The following is a 25,827-nucleotide window of genomic DNA, read 5'->3' as shown; positions in this document are numbered from 1 at the left end:
AAAATACAGCGCCGACAAAACTCACCGATACGCACAATCTAAACTACGTACGCGCAAATAGAGTGAACAATATCAATACGTTTACGGCGGCAAACATGTCTCGAACGAAAAGTAGTGTTAAGAATATAATTTCGGCATTTAAAGTCGATATAAAAGCATTTTGTTTACGATATCGTTTAAACGAGAATGCAAATGAAATAAAGATACAATAAAAATGCGCCGCCATAAAAGGCCTCTCGAGAGCGTTAAGCCGCTGATACTTGCCCTCGGCCGCGATGGGTAGGGACTTAGCGAACACAATGGGACCACCAAAATCGCCTTGAATAAACTTTAGAGTGGGTCGTAAATCGGTAACAACTCGCCAATTGCCCCACGGGGGCGCTAACAGCTACACGCCGAGCCAAGAAACTGTCATATCCGCTCTAGCATCCGCACTCGAAATGTTGAAACGGACCGATCCGGTGCACGCTCAGTTTTATATTACAACTTAATATTTGCACCGTTTTGCATCCTGTGAGGAATGCTATGTAAATACCGCGACTTGAAATCACAGAGCGCACGTTAGGCGCGCCGCTCACGGAATTAGTTTTCATTGAATCGGCGCCTTTCATGATGCGTTCTTCACTCAGCGCGGTCGAGCTTGCCAGTACATTCCCAAAGCGCCCGAACGCAGAAATGATCTCGGTACACTTCACACATAAATAAACATGAATGACAGATAATGAGTGTTGTTTAGTACCGTTTAACGTTCTCGTGTACCATAACCTACCCCTATAGACGGACAGTTATCTTTACTGCTAATTTCATTGGCTTTTTATCGTCAAGTTCAGCGTGGAGGAGACAGTCGTTAAGAGAACAGACGCGTCCTTGTCCCCGGTGCCATCTGCGTTCCCTCACACGAGCTGTAACTCGCTAGATAAACAGTCGGAGGGCCAGCCCGCGCTCGCAGGACCCGGCGCGGTCGGCGGGTACTGCGCTCATTAGCGCTCATACGAGAGGTCCGGCCGGTTTTTTCCTCCGCCCAGATGTGGGCCAGTGTAAACACCGCCGCCATTGTCTGCATCCATAAAAAATCGTACACCTGTAAGTGTCAAATTGTTCACTCGGACTGTGAGAGCGGGCCGTGAGAATCGCGCTCCTTACGCGCGTACAAATATTTGTATATATATATACGTATCTAAAAGGTTTCACCAAACCTTATACTGATAAAAAACGTGACTCAATTCCAATTAAAGTTTTACCTCAATGCGTATCTCAATTACATTACGCTAATCTGCGTCGAATCTCGTTAATGTCGAGTTCATTGGATACAGGAATTATTTTTTGCGTGGTTCCGCTTTCCGCATTGAACGTTTATTGCTGAACTTTTCGTAAACAGTTACATAGCCTGTGAATGGCCCACGCGCATGTTACAAAACGATAATCTGTCTTACGCAAAACAATGCACTTCATACACGCCAAACATTAAAAAAAACAGTATAATCTAATCAGATATTTTTATGTCTATACAATTTAAAAGCGAACAGATGGACGACACGCTAACAAAGATTTACAAAAGGTTGTTTATGTTTTGAACAAATATGGCATTCTTTAAATCATACCAAACATATTCTTCCCGAGCTTGCCTCCGCAAACCAAACAAACTGCTCATAAAGGGATATGCTCGTAACTAAATAAATAAACCAATTTGGTGATTCGGTCGATGAGCACAAAAAACGACTCGGAATCGTCTCCTGAGATGTAAACTGGTATTAGCATATTGATGGGTGCCCCCTATCTCTTGTCCTTTGTTTAAAATCAGCGACAATACCTTCAATCATAACGATGGATACAAAAAAGTTTTATTTCATTGGGTCGTTTTCGGACGAGCTGCAGGTGGCGGCAAAAACTGCGCAACCTGCGCTCGCCGAAGGGTGTCAAGCAAAAAAACTACGAGCAAAAACCAGTGAATGGAAAATGCGTACAACTTTTCACGAGCGAAGGAAAAGTTGTCATAAATATAGGAAGCAAATCTAACTAGAAACTGATGTATTTAGGTGGTTAGATGCTTACGTTATAAATTCAAAATTATTGACTTGAATTCTCCTTCTTATATTACTGAGCATGATCTTTAACTATTATCTTTACTAAGCCAAGACTAGAATGTATTCATTGATTAGAAACCTATAAAGACGACGGTCCCGATTACTGGTGAAAGCCAAGAGGTAAGGAGAAAGGCGCCGCAAGGCCTCGTACAAAGGACAAAGCGGATCGAGACGAGCGCACCTGCGCGACATGTTTATGCGCATCGCCAAATTTACAGCCGCCCCAAACAACGCCGCCCGCTCTTGCGGAAATTGGAAATTTTTAATCACCGCGTCGGCGCCTCTTTACGCAATAAACATAGCGTTGCATTTCAATTGCACGCCGCTTGTACGCAGATATATCTGGTTTGAAATCAGTGTAGTATACGGTTTCTTGATTTTCTAAAACTATATTTATATCTGAGATATACTTAGATCTAATAATAAGATGGTAACAGAATAAAAAGATTTTATATATACTTATACTTTAGCATGAGCTATCGTGTTATAAATTAAACTTTTGATTCATATTTTCATTAAAATAATCACTTAATTATAACCCTTCGTAATCGCAAAATTAATTGCTCTCCATAATTTCATACCGCGTTTGAAACTTATATATCTTCAACTATTTTTGTATAGTCCAGTCACTGCAGAAAGGCACGCAATGAAGGCGCAACAGTAGCATTAAGTCGAACAAGTTGGTCAGCAGATTGTAAGCTATCTTTAAAGGTAACCGCCTCAATTAATTTCTGATCTTACGCTGGCCGCTGATTGGTTTTATTAATAACCACGTAAATTATTTAGTACGATGTCGTTACAGTAGCACGTAATTATAAACATGAAATATTAACGTTAAATAAATATGTAACCCGTATGTATAGATCGGGGGCGAGCAGCGACGTATCTTGAGTAATTACGCTGTTGCCGAGTTGCATTACTTTATATGGTTGTAGCAATAATTTTATATCTAATTGTGACTGGTTCTGATCGGTTAGGTTTCATAATATTGCATTAATACTCTTATACATATCTGGGTATACTCATGATATGGCATACAATCTTAATATATACAAGGTGTTTTAAATTCAAAGGGTTAATTTTAAACGTGTTTCCAGATTGTAATCGGTCTTGGAGTCATGTCGGAAATATTAGTATCGCACATTAGACGTCCACCTCGGAGACTTGCTGTCGTGGGGCATTTTCCTCATTCTTTCGCTAAAATTACATACGAGATATTGACAGTATCATATTCATATCATAAAATCATGCAGAAGTAAAATATGATTAGTCTTAAATGTTATTTATGATATTATTAAGTTTGGCCACATAACGGGGTAAAAATACACAAAAAAAACAGATTTCGGCAAAGTTAAAACCTTTCATATGCAAATGTTCAAAGTCCTAATGTTCTTAAAGGAGAAAGTGTGAAATGAATTCAATGCCTTTTTAGGCGCCGGCGCCGCGGCACAGCGCGTGGCTCAAAGCCTGTTGCTCGTAAATTGCGAACGGAGGGTCCGACAAACGCAGTGTAATTTAGTTGACAGTCGGTGCATCGGCCGGGGCTGTGCCTCGTCGAGTTGCGGCGCTCCGGGCCGCCCGCTGCCGCCCGCCTGTGCGGCCGCAACACAAAGCTTATCTCCCGGCCGCATCTACACCCTATTACGAACTTGACACCGGCCAAAAACAACAGATCGTTAACATTGCGCACTCATCCGATCTCAACATTTTGCCGAATGCGAAACTCGATAATTAAAAATTAACGACGTTTTATTACTGTAACATTGTTGCGCCGACATGAGAGCTCTCCTCGCCGCTCGTTGCACATACCGTGTCGGATTGAGCATTATTGATTTTATCATCAAAGTTTGCGAAACTGTAAGGCAACGTTTACCGATTCGAAATAAAGACACCGAATAGAGTGTTATATCGCGTGAAGAAGTTAATTGCTCGATCAATCAGCTTACTATGAATAAACGCTTTTGAAAACCGCCGTGCTAATGTAAATCTTATGTAAATGTGATAAGGCGAGCGCGGCGGCGAGGTGGTGACGGCGAGGGTCGCACAGAGCCGGCCGACCAGTGGCTATCGCTCGTTAGCTCCCGACCCGGCATAAATCACGCCGTTTTATGAGAAACTCCCAATTTTTTAACATTTGAGTTAATGAAATGCGAGCGCAGTATGGGACCGACTAGCGACATTAAAAACGACAACCCATAAGGACGGACAGTTTCTAATTATAATCCTGTCAAAGCTGCGACATAAGCAAAGAATTGATGATCGTCTGAAAAGCGGTGATTTTTATCTAAGATAAAAGATCGAGTCGATAGTAGCCGTAGAATTTTAATAAGTCATATTTTTATTTGTCTTTAGAGGTACGATAAATTCGTGAGTGGCGGCGAGATAAAGCTTTATCTAAACATTCGTTTGGTTAATGTCTTTACGTAAGGATTGTCGATGGCCGTGCACTATTGTGAAAGTAATTAATTGCGTTGCAAAATAGCGCGCGAGCCCCGAGCTCGAGCGAGGCAACTCCTCAAACGATACACTCAGCGAACTCGGTAGCGGGCTCCAACGTTCAATCAATCAAGTACAGGATATTCGCTCGTCGTACCGTGATGCCGCGATCCCTAGAAGCGACTATCATCGTTCATAGTTAACTAATTGCGAACGTATGTCGTTGTAATATAGCCGAGTATCGGTTGTTGCGGGAAGTGAACGGCGCTTGTATTTTAGGAAGCTTTTCGAGGAAGGGTTAAGATACGGCTGCGAATTAAAGCTGCGCGCACGCAGGAGGCTCTGTGGTGCCGACAAAGAGGCCGCCGCACGCGAACCGCGCCCGATTCACAATTAAGCCCGCGTGTGTTAATTGATATTAATTCTGTGTGCGTGGTGCAAGCAAGAACCGCTAGCGTCTACAGAGCGGCACCGCAGGCCGCAGGCCGCGGGTCAGCGCTCGACAGTCGGCACTCAGTACTGACTACAGATTACTAAACTTTGTTTACATATGACGACTCTGTTTCGGGATTCCACGAAAACACTTCCCAGTTTTGTTTCTGAGAATTGTAGCAAGTTTGACGAGTTTAATTACCTAGGTATGCACGGTTAGGTCTTCTTAGTATCAAGATAACATTTGTGGACATTGGAAATCCTGTATGAAGTAAGGGTCGGGCACGTTTAACGCTATAAATATGGTTCTGTCAAGTTCTGAGAATTCAATATGAAGTCAATATGAATACTATAAAATGAGTATATTTTACCAGTTTCCAAGAACGAGGATGTTAATTAATCTCCAGTGATTATTTGAAATATTGAACTTAGGACTGTTTGCAATTCAAGGACTCTACACAACTAGGTAATTGTAATTTAGACTACAGGGTTATTGATTTCACCAACATGAAATGATGATCCGTCGTTATGTTGTAACTTTTGGTTATGGAATATTATCATTATTGGCAAAGCGCTTTCGAACCATGGATGTTGCTATTTATTATATTGTTACCCTTCATTTTGGCGACTTAGGAAAAAAAAGCAAGTGTGTCGCTGATGGCCGGCGCGTGAGTCGCGTCAGCAGTACGAGGAATCGCGTCGAGGCTGTAATATGCGCATGCGCATCAAACGCGCCGCTCGTCATCCGTCACCCACATCAACGCAATTAGTGGGCGTCGCGAGTTGCCAGTTGCCACTTGCCACGCTTGCGACATCGCATCGCGCTATTGACATTGAACTGTTGTTACGTATTTCAAGGAAATGTGTTTTGAAGTCTCGTCGCCGCGTCTCCTCGTATTTGCGTGTTCTTTAATCAATGTCGCATCATTTTGATTGCTTATGTTCGTGTTAGGGGGTTTAAATTAACGCATAGCCAGCTGATGCGACTGTAGTTAGCACGAAAACTTTAATTAATCTATGGAGAAATCGTAGCGGAGCAGTATCCACACCAATGCTATCTTTAGAAATGTAAAAAAATACGAAATTGAACTTTTACAACACAAGACGACTTTGTACCCCTTTCCCAGGTCTTATCATCATGGCCCACCCTATTATGGCAGTTGAGATGCAACGACAATAATCTTCTCACAAGCGGCATACAATGTCACAGGGAGGTCAGTTTTATTAGAGAATCGTGCGTCGGTCGGGCACCCAGGCCGGAGGGCGGGAGGGCGATGCGGGAGTGGTTATCGTTAAGTTCGGTAGCCCGACGATAGCATCGGCGCGTGATGTCGCGATGCGGCGCGATGGTATCGCCGCACGAGCGGGTGACTTGCCTACTGCAGTTGTCAGCCACCCGCTTAGCGCCCACGCCGCGCCACACTGACACGTGATTGTCACCCTAATGTCATCAACAATACCTGAGATATTACTCAAACCTCGTTTGAGTGTTGTATTTCACATTGGGTATTGATTTATATTGGTAGCAATACAGTTATGTTAGGAATATGAGAAAATTATAAAATGCTCAAATTTGTTGTATTAATTATGTATTTGAAGATCTTATCATGTATTTGCCGTCTTGCTAACCTTTTCCACTGCGTAGTGTCGCAGCTATATTTTGCTATTTGTTACGCAACCTCCAGATTGATCAAGTGATAATAAAACTATCGTGTCACTTGATACTAATAGAAATATCAAGTTATCAAGATTTTATTGAAAAGCGTAGCCTTTCATAATTTCTATTAATATTTATAAAGTGTTATAAAATTACGTGTGCACGGTTAATTAGTGATGAATGTTGCGTGAAATGTAACAAATCCTTTTTTCTGACGCTACCGCGGCTTTACGAGCGTTGTGATGGACGACGCACCCTTCCCTGGACGAATCACTAACGATCATACTTCCCGGAGACGCGACATGGACACCCGGGAATATGAACACGTACGCAGTTATGAGATCGCATCTCTGAGCTACAAGCTTTTTATCCTACATATTTTCATGCGTCATGTTATTTATAATAATGGTATATTTGAAATGCAAAAATGACCTCACCATATTGAAAAATCAAAGCATGTGTTAAGTACGTACGTCGTTCTTAAGATCACAATTTGTTATGTGGCAAACCGGAGACGAGGCCGTGAGAATAATTCCCGATTCTGAGTAACATGGGTTAAACGTTTGTATCGGTAGATACCGATCTAACCCGAGCTGCTCGTTGGCGCCATAAAAACAAAACATCATCAACACGACCACTTTCTTTACTAAATTATTCGTGGAATTTACGACGTTTAGACCGACAAAAATGTTATAACCAAATGAGAAATTATCATCAGACCTCTGTCGTGCGGCAAAAAACGACTCGTGCGCCACTCCACTGAGCCGAGCGCATATTTTTTATATTCCAAATTGGAATTATCGTGGCGGTGTTTGTTTTTTCCACGATCGTCGATTGTTTTAGTTTGGGCGGGACGCGAAGGCGCGGGAGTCGCCGATGACTGTGCGGTTCCAATGATCGCTCAACTCAGCTCGTGAAATGAACGAGCGACCGTTTCGTGTAGTTCATAATACATCGAACGATTTCTGGCAGAGCCTTAACTGGAACGCGACTCAAGCGCCGCAATGGAAAGCGACGTTGCATACATAAGAGCATGGCGTGTCAGCAGCGGGCTATTCTCTGGAGATATTGCGATATGATCACGGTGCGGCCGCGGCGCGGTGAAGCGGCGACCATTCGGCGCGTGCTTCGGATTCCCGGGACCCTCCTCTCCGGAATTACCCATTACAATCGATGACACTACATTTTTAAACACATGACATTAAAGATTTCATCTAAGCTTTCATTAAATTAAACGTTTTCTATCAAGTACAAATTGTACAAACAAGTTTGTTTTACGGACTCCCCCACTGCACGGGCGCCGGCGACGAATGACGATTGCCGACAGCGTGACATTTGCGTCGCCAATCTGGGACGTTCACTCATCTTGCTCGTCAATACTTGCGTGTGACAAACGGCACTGATTGCTAATTAGCGTTCGCTGCACACAGTCGTCACGTCTGTTCGCATAGCTGAACAACAAAGAGGCATTATGTCAGGCCCGATTTCAAGATCTCATCGTGTCTGCTGATCAGATCAGCGGAGAAATTCTAATGTCAGGTTAGCATGTGACATTGAAATGTGACGAGTGTAGAGGATGAGGTGGCCGGAGTGTGGAGCGGCCGGGAGACGTCCGGCTGTCATAATCTGATTATTAGTGCTGCGTGGCCTGGGCGGGGCGCGCGGCGGGCGGCCGCCAGCGCCGCAGGAGGTCGGCGCCCGCGCGCCTCCCGCTCGCACACACGGCGCCGCGCTCAAGAGCGACAGGGACGCGCGACAACCGCGCGCACCACGCAGGCGACAATCGAGCCGTGGTAAAACAAAAGGAATGTTGGCGGCGACGCTTTGAGGCGCCGGCGCCGGCCGCCGCTCCCCGCGCTCTAATCACCCATTTTAATTACTACACAGATCGAATCAATTAATCGGTATTTCTGTTAAAACAAGCGCCGGAATGGGCTTACGCTCGTTTATAAGAATCGTGCTCGTGACTGATTCGACATGTGATTGCGCTCCTTATCTCGTAGCGGTGAGCCTCCGCCGCGCCGCGCCGCGCCGCCGGGAACAACTCACACGCGTGTTTCTCGTCACGCGTGATTTACTCGCACTAGATGAATTTCCTCGCGAGAAAGTCGCCAGCGCCGCAGTATAGCGCCGGCACTGCACCGGTACCTGGCCCGGACGGACGCAGACGTTTTTAATTATAACTTATGATTTTTTCGAGCGAATTCGGGCGCGCCCTTCCCATCGAATAACACGAGAATAAATAACGAGTTTTTGTGTAGTATGTTTGTTTTTAAAATGGCGGGAGGTCCGCGCGACGACACGCGAGCGGTGCGCCGGAGCGCTGCGCCCGCGCCCGTCGCCGCCGCGCCAGCCGCGCCTCGCCCATTTGTCATATTTCGGTTTTGAGAAAAAATAAATAACACACTCTATTCCGACCCGTTGTTTGTTTGTACGTCGATTATTGAGGGTTAAGTATTATCTCGGAACACGGCGTGGAACAGATGGAACGTGTCACAGTTTAGTTGTTGTTTGCTTTATTGTACGTCTGTGTTGAAACACTGACAGGACGACAGACCACAGCAATGAGGCGCTACATACTGATATATGGAACAAAAGTTATTTATGTCATATGTTATTGCTCTAACGCTACTGATACACTGAAGTATTTCAATAAAATTCTAGATATATCAATTCACATGATAACTTACTTGACAACAAATAGATGTATCAATTCAAAAGAAGAGCCTTTTACCGCCGCACTGTGTGGTACGGCCAATTAAAATATGTACTTAAAGACGTGCGTTGTTCACGTCTGTATGCAAACAAAGAGAACCTGTTTAGAGCAGGCAAGTAACACATGTCAGTGTGTACCTTTTCTATATACGGGGCAATTTACACAGCCATGCACAGGTGGGAAAATTGGGAAGAGTGTTACTACAAATCTTAGACTAACACACAGAGCAAGCGCATGGCCGCCGCTCGCCGCCGCGCGCCTGCGCAGGTGTTAACTCCGAGCTGGCGCGCCGGCCAACCCGCTTGCACAAACGTACCGCCCAAATCCACTGTTTGCGCATCCAATTCACTATCAAACCTTCGGCCGCTCCTCCTACAGGTTGGGATAAAGAACACAGTGAGCAATGGCTTTTAACACTGTTTGAGCTGCAACTAAAAGCATCCAGTTACACTCACCAATTTGAACTGTTAGAGCCGCGCCGTGCGCTTGCGGCGACCAAAACTATAACTCAATTACAGCATCCTTGCTGCATCTCACTAGTGTAGTGTTCAATAAGAGAAATGCATGAAATATTTTTGAGCTATTTGGTTCGGAGTGGCGCCGGGGCCGGCGCCGGCGCGCCCCCGGCCTCGCGCGGCATCATTAATACAAAACAAACAAAAGTGACCCGTAGACGGGCGCGCGCGGGCCAAACTAACGAGATTCACCAAACGCCGGATAAAGCGGTAAATTATCGGAATGTAAGTGGAGCGGGCGCGCGGTGGTCCGCGCCGGCGGCCGCGCCAAAAAAACGTGTAGGAGATGACAGGAGCGCGGATGAGCCGGCCTAATTACCCGCGAACCGGCGCAAAAACGTGGACAGTGCGCAGGCGCGTCGCTACATCCATCGCGCATGACAGCCATCCGCCGAGCCCGGCCACCAAGCCCGGTCGCCTGCGAGCCGCTTGCAAGCCGCGCCCGCTTTTTGCGCGCCCTTTAACGAGAGCGTGGCCTCCACACGATGCCACGATGCGCTCCCAAAGCTAATTACACGCCATTAATTACGAAATATTTTCATGTTTAATTCCGACAGAATTCGAACGAACGTGACGTACATTCACAATCGCCCTCGCTACTCTCCGTATTCGCCATGGAAACATGCGTGTAACACGATGTCAAGTCGGTTTTGTTCAAAAGATATGCTGAACATCGCCAATGTGTTCTTTTATTTGGCCAATTAGCGATTAAAACGATCTGACACTGATCTGAACCAAATTCTGCAACATTTCATTATAAACGAGCAATTGAAGCGACATTACATTAGCCATGTTTTCAAAAGAACAGAAAACGTTAAGAACAGTGTATCGTGGGAACAACTTTTTCTTACTCAATTAGATTGCCAATTAAACAAGAAAGCAGTGTAGTTTGGGAATCAAAAAAGTCTATTTGATATAAATATTCTTAGAATGATTAAACTCAACCAATATCAAAATATAATCTTGAACTTATATTTTTACCGCAACGTAAATGTTGACAATAAGGAGAATATGAACATAAAAGTATTTACGGGTTACTATAACGTTAGTACACATAATGTAATGAACGTTTTCCAAGTACATAGCGATCGGAAGGTAAGTCGGGCAGTAAGTACGCCCCCGGGGCTGCCATCTGCTAATAACGAGGCGCGTCGCACACGGCGAGCGCGCGGTGGGTCCGCGCGGCGGCCGCGGCGACCGCTCCAGCTCGCGGGAAGGGCGGAGGCGCCGACATCGCGACCACTCTGTAATTTCTTCACTGCTCGCCCCACATTACCGATCACGAAAAAAATAATTGAAGGGGTACCGTCGTAAAGCAAACAAGCTTATAATAAGGTGTAATTTGTGCTCGGCCATTTAGAGAAATGCACAAATTGCCGTGGGCGCAGCTGTTTGTTTAGTCTATGACGGAGGTCCGCCCGTCTCCAAATTATCCGTTAACAAGCCCCGCGTCAGATTCGGCAGCCCTAATGGGTTTACGTTAAGTTTTTGTTATTATTTTGTAATTTATTACGAGTAATGTGTTTTTGTAAAAATCGATTCCTGGATTTCGACAGCTGCGCAATTTAATTGAAATGGTGGTTGGCGTAAAAACTGTTTTAGATATGAAACGTGTAATTACCTACGCGCTTCAAATACTTGGTTGATAGCTTCTGTGTCTCTTTTAGTACTTAAACTACATTCTTTTTTATCGGTTCTTTAGTCTAGTGACAGCGTAAGGACTGTAGACCGGGGGATACTAATGTCAATTTTAGCAATTAGTTCAAGCAACTCCCCACTAATTAAGTTGTTGCATTTAACTAGAGCTACTATCTATTTCATAGTAATTTATAAAGCGAAATATTTCTAGCTTACCTATCGGGTATCTGTAACTTAAAAACAACTGGGTCTTCTTGTAAGAAATTTGAGGTAAAGTTTGGCTAATAAAATATGGTCAATAAACAGTATCTTAGATACGGAATACAAAAAAACTCTGCGTATTAAACATTCACGTATTTGAGTAAGATCACGACCTCAGTCATGGGATGTTTCATCGACATTTGCGATATGGCATATGTGATTATGTTAAACATAATTGTCGATTTCGTAACCATGCGAAAGAATTGAATTCTCCTATTTAAGACTATGAACTGCAATTATTTTAAGCATTGGTTGTACGATTCTCAGGGAAAGATTAACTACGTTGGATACATAACTACTTATTATGCCATTCTTCTTTAACAGAGCCTCGAGGTATATTATATAAGTTTAATATACGACTTATACGTATGCCACCCAGGTCCTTCCTTCACCCAGGTCATTAAAAATCAGCGTTGCAATATTGGTTAGGTTGTACTGAATGGATCTAAATGAATTTATCTGTAAGAAGCTCAATAAGAGTTTCCCTTGTTGACAAAATACAATTTGGAACAGTTTTAAATATTTAAATTTGAATTTTTTTGTTTCTCTCTATCACCATCAATATAATCCACGCTACCAGAGGGATCGTAAGTACTTTGGCAAATTGGTTTTTGAGATTGTATCTTGTCATTTCACATAAATACTATTTAGTTTTTGAATATTGTTTTGTTGAGTCTTCAAAATATAATTTTTTTAAGTACATAGGTCAAGTGAATCATATCTTATTTCGAACTCTTACCTTAACCCTTACTAATATTATGCATGTTCGTGAAAAGGTTTAGATGTTTATTAGAAATAAACACAGAAACGCCTGAACGAATTTGCATGAAAATTAAAACACAGGTAGTTCATGTCTTGGATAAACAAATAGCGAGCAAGTATCAAAACTCACAAATTCTACATTAGCGTGATGTAGAGATGGAAATTCATAATATTGTTGGTGGTAGAATATTTGTATCCACCAAGATATCGTCCACCGAACACAAGGTATAAAACCCACCACAGAAGCCCATGTGTCCACGTACGCGTGTCGCATTTCAGGATCAGCCCCTGTATAACTAGTTTCAAACGTATCGGCATAATTGTGGCGACTGGCGACGACTACCATTTCTCGTCAGTCGACATTCTTGCAGTAGGGTTAAAACCTATATAAAAAATACATTGCTAGCTGTGGTAGGAATTGAATCCTGTACTCACCGTCCGCCTTTCGTGATGATCATCTCGGTGCCGATGTCGTGGAACCTCCGCCAGAGGTCAGCGTTGAGGAGCCGCGCATCGCACGCCGGCGGCTCTGCGTCCGCGCCCATGCGGTGTTCTAGAAACATGCACAGATTAGTACGCAAGGGATGTATAGCAATTACTGGGCAATAATTGATAAAGAAATTTATCTACTTGTGGGAAGTTTAAATTAATAAAATAGTATGGTATATCTATACATATTATAAAACCAAGTCCCCAAAAGCTATCGGTTTGTATGTTATGGATTTTCACAAAATCTACTGAACGGATTTAGTATATAGTTTTAGTCCCTAGAACTTTTATCCCTGGAAAACTCCTTCATGCGAAGCCGCGAGCATAACATAGTACGTACATATAAGTAGTAGTAAATATATGTAAGTAGAAATATCTATAAAGGAGTCTAGGGTAATGGGACCCTACATGTTCCCGGACCGTGCTAATAAATATTAGTCTCGTTCTACGTGAGTTTTATTGCGTTTTATCCTACAAAATATATTTGAAACTTATTATACCTAAGTATAACGAAGCGTTGGATGTTCTTTCGGATAAGAGCACAGATTTCTAAGAGTTCTTTTAGGACTGTGTAAAGAATAGCTAGTAGATATTAATATTTTGAATGACATATGGATGTCTTAATAATTTTTTTGTATTAGTCCCAATGCTGTTTCGTGTCTTTCAAAATTTTTATAACGGCTTTTGATGCATATCTGACACGTTAAGCATATCTTGTTTATGTCAAAAAGTTATGCAAAGATTTTATATATGATAAGAATTGTTTTTTAATAAAAAATGCGAAGCTGCATTTTTAGGGGTAGTAAAGATGATAAATAAAATGCATTGATTATGCATATTTGTAATTCACGACAGAGTTATCTGGAGTTTTATTTCAATACTTTGTTAGAAAGATTTTCCACTCTACCCAAATATATTTACCTAATACAATCAAACTATAGTTTTCTGTATTGTAGGCAAAACCCCACTCTGTGTCTGAAAGTTGATTTTATGCCTAGTACAATATAAAAGTCATGGCCGACGTCATTAGTACGATAGTAATTAGAACGAGGCCTATATTTACAAACGCACGTTTAATACCCGAAGACTGTCTAACATAAACTTCTGAATGAAGCCACGAATCAATGAACAGTGCTAATAAACACTGCACACCATTAAACTCGCTTGCTTAGTAGTAAATCAATATTATATTCAAAACTCAAAATGTACAAAATATTGCCATGTAGACTGGCAAATTGGCAAACGATTAAATTTCCTAAAGGCACCGTTAAGACCATGGACACCTAACTGTTTGATGCCGCAATAATAAAAGGAATTAATTGCCTCGTTAGCCGAATTTCTCACTAGAGTCCGCCGACGTTAATGAGACGATATTGTCCGTCGATTTGATGTTTAATATTTGTATTTTATACGCGTTTTGCGAGGCGGGGCGTGACTGGTCCGATCAAAGCGCCGCCGATTTATCAGTCCTTGTACATTCTACAACAAAACGCATTGGGTAATTAATGTATTACACCATTCACTTGCAAGTAATCGCGTCTTGTTTGCATACACGCAAATTCTAGCGCACGGTTTTTTTTAATTGTCCGTAATGTGACCGGACAAAAAGCGGTCTTATAGATAAGGAAAACTTGTTTGAACGTTTATCTTTTTGCGATGCAAATGATCATTTCACAGGAAGGCGATTGGTTAAACATGACGAAATTATATTTTACTAGAAATAAATTATACGTTACCATATAGACAAGAAAATAATTCATTAATTCTGTCTACACGCTGTATTGGATGAACAATAATCTATATATATAAAAATCAATTGCTGTTCGTTAGTCTCGCTAAAACTCGAGAACGGCTGAACGGATTTATCTTATCTTGGTCTTGAATTATTCGTGGAGGTCTAGGGAAGATTTAAAAGGTGAGAAAAATTCGAATAATTGCCGGGAAAATCCTCAAAACAGCATTTTTCTATTTCCCATACAAACGTTTTCTAAATAAAATGGAGAGTCAATTTGTAATTTATTACCGCTGCATAAAGTTCAAATTCGCGTGCGCGTTGGAGGATCTAATATCGCGTTCTGAAACTCAACAAAAGTGAAAGTGAATCGCGAACGCGACAAAATTGCATAGTCTCAAAATACATAGTACATAAATAGTGGTCGGCTTCGAGAAACTCAATTTTAGCTAACTTCAGTTGTTAATATAATATATAACTCAAAGGTGACTGACAGTGATATATCAAGGAACAGCCCAAACTATTGGACGGATCGGGCTAAGACTTTACATGCATAAAGCTACTATGACGTAGGCATCCCCTAAGAAAGGATTTTGATAAATTCTACCCTTAAGGGGATAAAATAGGGGATGAAAGTTTGTATAAATGTTCTTAGATTTTCGACTGATTGAACTGAAATTATAGATTGGGGATAAAATTAGTTTGAACCTATAAGTACCGGGAAAATATGTAGCAAGACTTTTATCAAACAGTGGAATTTTATCCTGGAAAACACCTTCACGCGGGCGAAGCCGCGAGCAAAAGCTAGTCACAAATAAATAAATCGTGACAAAACAACGAACTGTTCCTTTTCTTTATAACAGTACTCAATATTAAAGTCAATTATGATTTTATATCTCAAATCATAACCATAAAAGAGAAGATACTAACTCATTACATAAGTATATATTGCGAATGCATGCCAAATTTTATACCGTTATCCAATTCCAAAAGTAATCTAGACAAGCTCCTTCATTTGTTTCTGGTAATGATGACTAGCTCGCTAGACGCGATGGAAAAAAGGCAAAAAATAATAAATATATTTTGAAATAACAAATCAACGCGGTCACGGGTGATCAAACATAAATATCGATGCGCACTCTTAGTGCGGAAAAGTTTTCTATTTTTTATTGTATGTTTCTAGTATAGTAATAGTTGTTAATTAATTTATTTTAACTGTTGTTATCATATATTGCTATGGAGGACCATGCTTGCTATTTCTCTACGTGATCAAATCAGAAATGAAAAGATCCGTAGAGGAACGAAAGTCACTGACATAGCCCATCAGATTAACAAGCTAAAGTGGCAGTGAGCAGGGCATAGCTGACAAAACTGATGGCCGATGGGACAAGAAACTTCTGGAGTGGAGGCCACGAACTAGCAAGCACAGCGTTGGACGTCCACCCACGAGGTTTACAGATGACCTTATAAAAGTCGTAAGAGGTCGCTAGATGCGGGCCGCTTCCATTAGGTCAATCTGGAAATCTTTGGGGGGCCCATGTTCAGCAGTGGACATCCTGCGAGTGATGATGATGATTGTTATCATCAAAATCGTAGAGAAAACCGAGTTCACATCCAATGTAAATAAAACACGGTGTTTAGCCGACATTAAATTAATTACAGACTTCAAATTGATGAGTAATTCTAGACACACATTTGGATGAATGTTATAAAAGTATATATTATACCTATTTATAATGTTGTTACAGACTGTTAATTTTCAAAATATTTACTCAGAACCTTTTTCATTTCATACTTTATAATACATTTTTGTAGACAAATGTTGGTCTCACAGTCACTTTAACTATTTATTTAACATACTTGTGCGACTGTCCACTGATCTCTAAACCTAAATAAAAGCAACAAAAGACAATTAAGTACTAAGTAAAATACAAATAAATTTAAAAGTGCTGTGAAATGTATAAACAACTGCATACAAAGATTTGACAACATAAAAATACATGTAGCATGTTATCATTGTAGCAAACTATTAGTTAATTCTATCTATTTTTTCTATTTGCACGATTATTTAAGATAAACGCGTCATGTTTCATGTATAACATGCTTATGTATTAAAGACCCTTATAAATGTGAAAAGAAAATTAAAAAAACAGGCAATGAGAAAAACATATACAAATCCATTCTATTCTAATACTACGAAGTCAGTTTTCAAAATCCGTCACAGTGGCCCACGTAAATGTGTCGCGTTCCGAGATCAGCCTGTGTATATCCGGTTCCAACAGGCCGGCATAATTGTGTCTGAGGAATTATCTCTTGTCAGTCGGCATTCTATGAGATCTCAGTACACTTACCATCAGATGCAGTGGAGTAACTTTACTGCGCTCGCAGAACAGGGACCTTATTCTCTATCCCGCACGTTATTTTAACAGTGCGTAACAAGCACGTAACACAACGCGTCATGTTTAGGACTATAGAAATTTGACTTACAGAATACCATTCCACGCACATTTCTCGGAGATAACATGACACGGCCGCGTTAAGCGTTTACACTATCATACAGAATAAGGGCCCTGCTAATATGGAGTTACCGTATAGTAGAAAGTGTACATTATAGTGTAACTAAAAGATTTAATAGGATCCGACCAACTTCGAACATAATTGGTGTGCGTATCAAATCAGACATGAATCGGTGTTCGGTCGGTAATCTAGCTCGTGTGGCGAGTGGCGACCACTGGATATTCAACGCAGGATATGCTTCATCAACGGGGCTAATAAAACTAACATAAACCTTCGATACTGGTATAATTTGTTTAGGATTGTGGACGGCGTAAACTATTTGGAATGCTCGGATCCTTCGATTAAGGATACTTGATGAATGCAATACGTGTGTATTCATTTTATAAAAAAATATCGCACTAATATTACAAGAAATGTAATAGTGTTTGAAATTGCTAGAGAAATAAACGCAGAAATGCCTTAAAGAATTTGAATAAAATTTTGCATATAAGTCAACCCTATCCTGTATTAACTGTTAGGCTAAATATTCAATGAGACTTTGATCCGGTAAAGAGCTGAACCGCAGCAACACCGGGTTACAAATAAATCTCTACATAGACAAAATGTGTATGAACAACATACTTTTGTAATTAGTTTATCAGGTTTTCCTTTTGAAGCACCAGCCGCACTATATAGCCACTATTAGCACAACAAGTTAGACTAAGCTATTATTTGTTACATTATTATATGTACTTTATACTAATAAATAATAATAACCTAGCAATAGATCTCTATACAATTTAATGCTACTACTGTTAAGATTTTACTTATTGTAATACCTTCCACCGGCGCATACCTAAGTCACTCCTTATTTATTTTCAATATAAATTGTCTTTGTTTATATAAGCTAATTTAATTAAGTAATAATTAAATATTCTCATGTACCTTGACTTATCATAAGTGCAATTATGTTCGCCTTCGTGATGAATACAGCTCTTGATTTTATTTTATTTATGACTCCATGTTAGTCTCTGCACTCTAAATTTCTACAAACTTACCTTCATCCTCCTAAAGAAAGCGGTTATTCTAAATACTTGCTACATAGTCCGAAAATTTCTTTCGTAATTATTTTCATATGCACTTGGCTTAGGCTTATGCTAACTGTACCTCCGGATAGGAGTGATAAAAAAAAATACAATAAAAATAATAATAGCTAATAATAATAATGCTTTAGTAAGAACTGTCCTTAAAATAATAGTATCGGAATTTGTTACTAAAATTTTCTTAACACGCTATGACTTACAAGTCGTGTGGAAACTCGTGCGCAATTAATATTCAATTATACGTTACTTACCTCCTGGCACATGTCACGTCTAAACTGATTACGATAACGTGTTTTTGTACTCACTTAAGCCTTTATAAGCAAGGGAACAGCGACTGATATTGGACCCGTAAAGCGCCGCGCAAACGTTATCAATTTGCCAAGAACCTTAACTACTACGAAAATGACAGTTGCTTCAGCAATTTCAGTAGCTGTTGATTTTAAAGTGAAGGGTACCTTGGAAATATTTTTACAGTGTCTGTGTGATGTCTAAAAGAACTAGTTGTATGGATAAATTCAACATATGGAACATTGGTAGAGATTTAGAGATCTATCAATTTCTATTTCTGCCGCCAAGAAGCGCAGTCACTGTTGTGTTCTGGGTTGAAGAACATTGTAGCCAGTTTAAGTACTGGACATAATAACACTTAACAACTCATGTGTCAGGATTGCAAGCACAGTGGAATACCAAACAATACATTGTTATTCAAGTTTTTGGATGGTGTTTCTACTGTGTATGGACGGTCTTATCCCTTACTATCAGACGAACGACAAGTTTCGTTATTCAAAGCAATAAAAAAATATATCACTTAGCACGACCCGGAAATCGAACCTGAGGCCTCAGCACTGCAAACGTACCGCAATACAGCCATCGAGGCAGTCAGACATATGTAAATAACTTACTATTTTAAAATCTGCAAAATCTATTGTGTACATATAATTTTCGCGTAGTACTACAGTGTTTACAATAACCTAGATTTCCCACGCGTGTCTCAATTAGAACCGCGTCAGACTTGCCGCTTTACCCACGTCAGATATTTATTGAGTCCAATTGAGTCAAGGACTAATCGGACAAATTGTACAAAGATTGTTTCTCACAATTTGCGATACAATTCTATGACAAGTGACATGCGAACGTACTGTGCGGTAATTTACCTTGTCGACTACTATTTTAACCTCAAATATATCTACTATGTTTGGCCAAAACAGCTACGATGAAGTAAATTTTTGACCACAAATGTGATTTTCTGGGCTGTTGGTAAGTATTGGATTTTTCTTTGAAACGGGCGCGGCAAAGTGACCCCTCTGTACCTGATGATAAGTGGAGTGGGGCCAATAGAATGTCGACTGACGGGAGATGATTAACACTCGGCAGTTGACAGAATTATGCCGGCCTGATATATGTGTAGATATTTGTAATTTTTTAGATATTTGGGATATATAGGGGTCGACCGCAATGGTCCTTCATTTGACAGATATCTGTCATTCTTAGTAAAGACCAGGCGAAAAGTAGCCTGAACCGGCGGGGATGCATGAAAAGTTTGATGAAGGTGGAGGAAGCGAGAGAAGTATGCCAGAATCGTGTAAAGTGGCAATCCATAGTCTCTGCCTACCCCTATGGGAAGAGACTCGGTACTATATATGTATGTGTATATTTGAAATTTTAAACTGCATCCATAAATTCCGTAAAGTGGCATCATTATCTTATCTCCAGGCATATAATTACGCTTTATTTAGATGGGACCTAAAGTCAGTAATGCCGATTCAGTTTTTTATTAATTAAATAGTATTTATTCATAAAATCAATGTCATAAATTAGGAAATTACGTTTTAAACAAAGTATTTTCATTAATTAAAAAGTAATGAACATAAAGCGTAATATTTTTATTATTGCACATAATAAAAAAATAGTTATAGATAGACTCAATGCCGAAGACATTAATTTCCGATCAACCTTACATTATTATTCTGTACAAGTTGTTGTTAATTAATTTAATTAAAGAAAAATTCAACTAAACTCCACGTTACGCTAATTATAATTACATATGTGTCACCTTTATCATTTAGGTATGAATTGTTAATAAGCTTACACGTTACAATAATTATTTTGGCATAGCATTCCAAACGGTAAAAAACTTGATACTGTTCTCATTAATTTTAATAAGATCGTATGCACTGTTGCAAGCTCAATTAATCGTAGGATATTCTACGAATTAAACTATTGTTCTAAGAAATACATATCGACGTTCCGGGCTAATACAAAGGAACACGCTTATAGTTTTTACTCAAACTTGTACAAGCATTCTCGCGATGTTTCAGAAATACAATGTTGATATAACATTGTTCGACCACCCGTGACAAAAACATAAATTACCTCTTATGTATATACGGCTTAACCAATTACAAGAATTACTGTAATATAAGGCAAAACGCAGGACAAATGTCACGGTTTTGACAAATTGACGAATGTTTTTGTATGTTACTATTTAGCTGTTTAAAACAAGTTATGTCCATCTGGTAGAGTTCTGAGGACGAGTTATGTCTCAAACAAAATGGATGTAATGCCAGCAATATAAAAACGTTTTCACTAACTTCTCAGAAGTTTTAATGAGACGTATTAAAGTAAAATGATCGTTGCACGGTACCTAATAATAAATTAATGCTTTAAAATTTAATGTGAAAGTAATAGTTAATTAGGTTCAATATATTTATTTTGATAATTGTGCCGATTAACTTGGAGTTGGTTGGGACGAATAAGACTTAATTATATGGAACTAATATTCATTATATAAAATTATATAATAACGTTAAATTGCGAATCAACGCCTTTATAACGAACGCAATTTTTTGTGTTGAAGTAAGAAATTAATATTATGTTCTTATAATAAATGTATAATTTTTATATATTTTATTATTATTATACTTGGCGAAGATATGTTTTGTAATGAGAATTTATATAAAGTTTTAATTGCTTTATGAATTATATATTGGATGTCATGGGCAGAAGTAGTGGGTATATATATATATATATATATATATATATTTTATTTTTCCCTAACGTATACTGATCACTTTCCGTGCACTGTTATTGCTTTTAATAAATTGAATTGTATGAGTAATTATAATAGGGCTTCAGACTTATTTAGCTTTTGAATTTAGAATTCCTTGGTTCAGTCTGTGGTTTATAACACTACCAGTGGCGAAAGGTGAAATTTTCTCAAAGGAACCCGACACAATATATAGGTGCTAATACGCATAGGTACATGCGGTATGCAAATTATTCTAATGATAATTAAATGCTAGGTAAATTGTATATAAAGAGATGCCGGTTGGAATAGGGTAATATGGACCCTTTGCCACTGAGCTCTACCTAATAAATAGTAACTCCTGATATTCACATTTATAGTAAAAAATAAGCAAGGCCTATTTATCATTGCAAAAATAGTTTACATATTGACATTTTTAGAAATTAAAGTAGTGTAATTACGTATAGTAAGATAAATATACTAAGTACTAATAGTTATGTATCGACACTGTTGTAAACTCTTATTAGCTCTAGTATAAACACCTATTATTCTGTAACTATTGTATTTTTGTGTAAACAATTATTAAAGAAAACATAATAATTTTTCACGTTAATCGATTGAAGTAATAAAAACTAAGTATGAGTTATTTAAACGGTATCCAGCGCTACAAAAGTAATGTCACAGTTGTTTTTCTTAAAAAAAAGTTTTGGAATTAAACTGTTTGAACAAATGACATTTTTCTGTATAATTTTACAGCAAACCTGCATAGTGTTCTCGTAGAAGCAGATGCTCATATAAATATATATTTGGTAAGACCTCATTACGAGTATAGTAGAGTTCAAATTAAGAAATTATGTCAATTATAACATATCCTTATAATTACAGCGAAAATTATTATTAAATACTTCTCAGGAAATGGTATATAAGGATAAATATTTTGAGCCTAATATAGCATGCCATTTTATAGATAATGTTCTGCTAACCCTCTATCCCAAAAAAGGTAGAAAGTACCTGCAAAAGGAGCGGTCATATCTTGCAACAGTATTTAAGTCGCATATCGATGTACATATAATTATATCATAAATGTATTTTTATGTAATAGTATCATCTATACACAATGCATTCGCATTGATGTATGGAGAGTAAGAAATTTTAGTATACCGAAACATGCGTTGAAAAGATTTCAACGCGCTCATACATTACATTAGAATAGCTTCTTGTATGTTATATTTGTGTTCTTAGTTCCCAAGTACAATTATAATGACCAGGTGTATATTGTAGGCTTATTATAAGGACATGATAAGGATATAAACGTACCTGCGTATACGTGCTACGAAATAATTATAATAATTCTACCCAATTACCGGTTAACTGCTTCATAAAACCCTGATTATTTTTTGTTTTATTTGTACAGTAGGTGGTAAACACTTTTTATTTTTTATATTTATTTGAAAGCTCAGAAGTAGTGTTTGCAATACAAGAGTTTTCTCAGTAATTATCGATGATATGAATAAGTTATATGCTGAATGAAATACATTTAGAAACTGTCTAATGTATTTAAAAAGTAATTACCTTTTTTATACTACACACAATATGCAAAACTGATAAATATTAAAAAAAATAATAGAGATTGACGCGTAACTTCTATTTAGAGTAGGCTTAAATATCAAATACTTTAAATGTCAAAGCTGTGCAAAAGAAATTATTAGAAAACACATAAGTAAGTAATTAAGTACGTTAAGAACTCTTTTCATATTTTCTTTCTACTTAACACATCATTATTACTAATTACGGTTATAATTGAATTTTATTAACCAATAAGTATGTGTTACAACATAAATTACATGCGAATTATACTAACTAAATTCCGCTCTAGGCAGTAATTCAAGACTCAAAATAACATAGCTATTGATACAAAAAGTGTAAGACCATTTACAGACCGTATCGAGCCTTTACCATTAAAACATCTATTTTTCTACACACACGTAAAAACAACAAATATAAAAGTATAAAAAAACACACACATACATACATATGCATTACGCAGGTGTGTTTACAATGTCGTTAGTTCTTTTAGACTTTATTTAGCAACATAAATATATAACTCTACATGCGATAAGTATATAACATATTGTAAATGTTTGTGAATACGATTATTATGTGTTACATAATTAGTGCGCGTGCGATTCGTTAAAATGTTTGACCTAACCTCAAAATTAATTAGTATGAAAGAATTCCTTGTAAGTGATGTATTTTTTATCAATTATATTTACTTATTAGAAATGTTTTGATGTGATTTGATTGCTACCTATTTTGTAAGAACATACTCTCACAACTGCAAGAAATCAAGAGGAATGTGTATGTAATATTTATGTAATATGTGAACCCTAAGTTGTCATCGTTTACATAATATTATAATTACTTAACGAAATTTTAACATATTTTATATCTGTTTCTATTCTTTTACAATCATTCTAAACATGAAATATACAACTTTATAAAAAAATAATACTATATTATGTGCCCCAATTATGCCCATTAACCCACTTCAATCATAAACATAATCAAAACATATAACTTACGCAGTCCACTAAGTGAAGCGGCGTGAAGCATTTGCTGCCTCAGGAGATACTCGCCGAAATGTGCCTGATCCATCATCATCCTTGTGTTGTATCAAGAAAACAACTAATCAGAATACCAGCCACGGTTAGAGTCACTTTATAACATAATTTAGCCGCAAAGTCAAGAGTACGACCAAACGCCCCGGATACAACGTTCAAAATCGTTCAACACAATACCGTAGAAAACACGAAGTTCACAATAAGTTCATAATTAAAAACAAACGTAAGAAAAACTGGTGATGTACGTGACAACGGTACGACAGCTGCGTTTACACTGAAGCAGTTTGTGATCGCAGGCGGCGCGTGCGCATGGCCACGCCCCCTGCTTCTAGAGGGCTGCTATTGGGTCGAGTCTGACTAATGGCGGCGGGCGGCAGAGCCTTTGCGAGTTCAGCGTATCTCGAAGCGCCTGCGATGCTTTCCCCGAGCTTTCCGTCCGCCTCCGTTCCTGACGGATCCGTTGTTACATTTAACGTTATATTTGGGCGCGTAGGCGAAGGTATCGATAAAAGCCTATTGTTACACCCGAATACAACCTGGTGTGTTAGCATGATGTTACGAAATATGTTTTATATATTATGCATGGAGTGATATTTTAAAACAAACGCCTCCGGCTATAACCGATGCCACTACAACTATTTAGAGCAATGCTTTCGCTTTATTAAAAAAAACACCTCAATAATCGAATTGCATTTTTTATAAAAAAAAACCTATAAAATATTCATTGGAGCATTTATTACAAGAAATCAATTACAATTAGTTTGATTCGGTTTAGAAACATACATTAACGCAATTACGACACGAACTTTTCCGTTACAAAATAATAAGTGAACAACGACATACATAAAATGTGTACACATATAAGTACGAGTACTTGCTAGTTATAGGAATAACAGGTGTCTCGAGTATTAATAATTACTTTGTAGCGAATTCGAGTAATAAGGATATTGTTATTGATACATATACTTACATATTTATATTATTTAAAATAGCTAGTTTATATTGTGTACAAAAATATCCTCAATTTTCAAGTATTCAATGATTCATTCTAATAATTTATGCATCAGATATATATAGATTAAAATATACATTCATACAAAAATAAATAAGACATTAGAATATTAAAAACAAATATATCTGGTGTAATATTGATTTCACTATCTGAATATTAAATACTTCGTTAGGGGACATATCTTGCGCGTTATTATTATATAATAATACATTTATTGCTTGAATTGTTTATATTAGCGGCACAAATATTTTAAGCCGTCGGCTTATATTTTAAAAGGCAATATGCGTCTTTGACAATTCTCGAGTAATTAAATTTAAGGGGACTATTTTGCTAATAGAGAGCATGTCTTCACAAATATTATACTCTAATAGTCTTACTAATAAATACTGTGTACGTCTGTTATTGTTATTAAGTGTTTTGTCTTTCGTATTTAATGAAATTTACCGTCAGCTAAAATGGGACAAAGTATTATATAACTATAATAAAAGTATAGGTATAGCGTTTATAGGTTAGACCCTTAGTACACATACACACACACACATATAGACATGCGAGCCTTTAATCCCGAAGCGGTAGGCTGAGGCGCAACTGGTGGTCCCACATGTCGCCATGCGTATCCCGTCCTATGATGTGATGGGGGCGAGCCAGTCGCCGTATCGGGTACAAATTCTATTCTCCAGGCTTATACTGAGTAGAAAATGTAATATCATTTTGTCTGACACGGGGATCGAATCCGAGAATCCACTACAGACGCACCGTTACACAACTACACTACCGGGATAGTTAATCCAGACCAGACCGAGGCAAACCCTTACTATAGGTCTTAAAAATTTTTGTTATCTATTTTT

At 38.6% G+C, this 25,827-nt stretch overlaps 1 protein-coding gene across 1 annotated transcript in view; it reads right to left on the bottom strand.

Moving 5' to 3' along the window:
- The window catches only part of LOC115443107 (T-box transcription factor TBX6), a 39,568-nt gene extending 15,348 nt beyond the window's left edge, over positions 1–24,220 (bottom strand). Inside the window, 2 exon segments of the mRNA XM_030168380.2 lie at positions 12,937–13,054; positions 23,929–24,220. Of these exon segments, the coding sequence (XP_030024240.2) occupies positions 12,937–13,054; positions 23,929–24,007 (197 nt within the window). The 5' untranslated portion in view covers positions 24,008–24,220.
- Positions 24,221–25,827: the final 1,607 nt, after the last annotated feature.

Source organism: Manduca sexta, chromosome 17, assembly GCF_014839805.1.
Source record: "Manduca sexta isolate Smith_Timp_Sample1 chromosome 17, JHU_Msex_v1.0, whole genome shotgun sequence".
NCBI lineage: Eukaryota > Metazoa > Arthropoda > Insecta > Lepidoptera > Sphingidae > Manduca > Manduca sexta.
The sequence above is the reverse complement of the archived record's forward strand: the minus strand, read 5'-3'. Positions and strand labels throughout refer to the sequence as shown.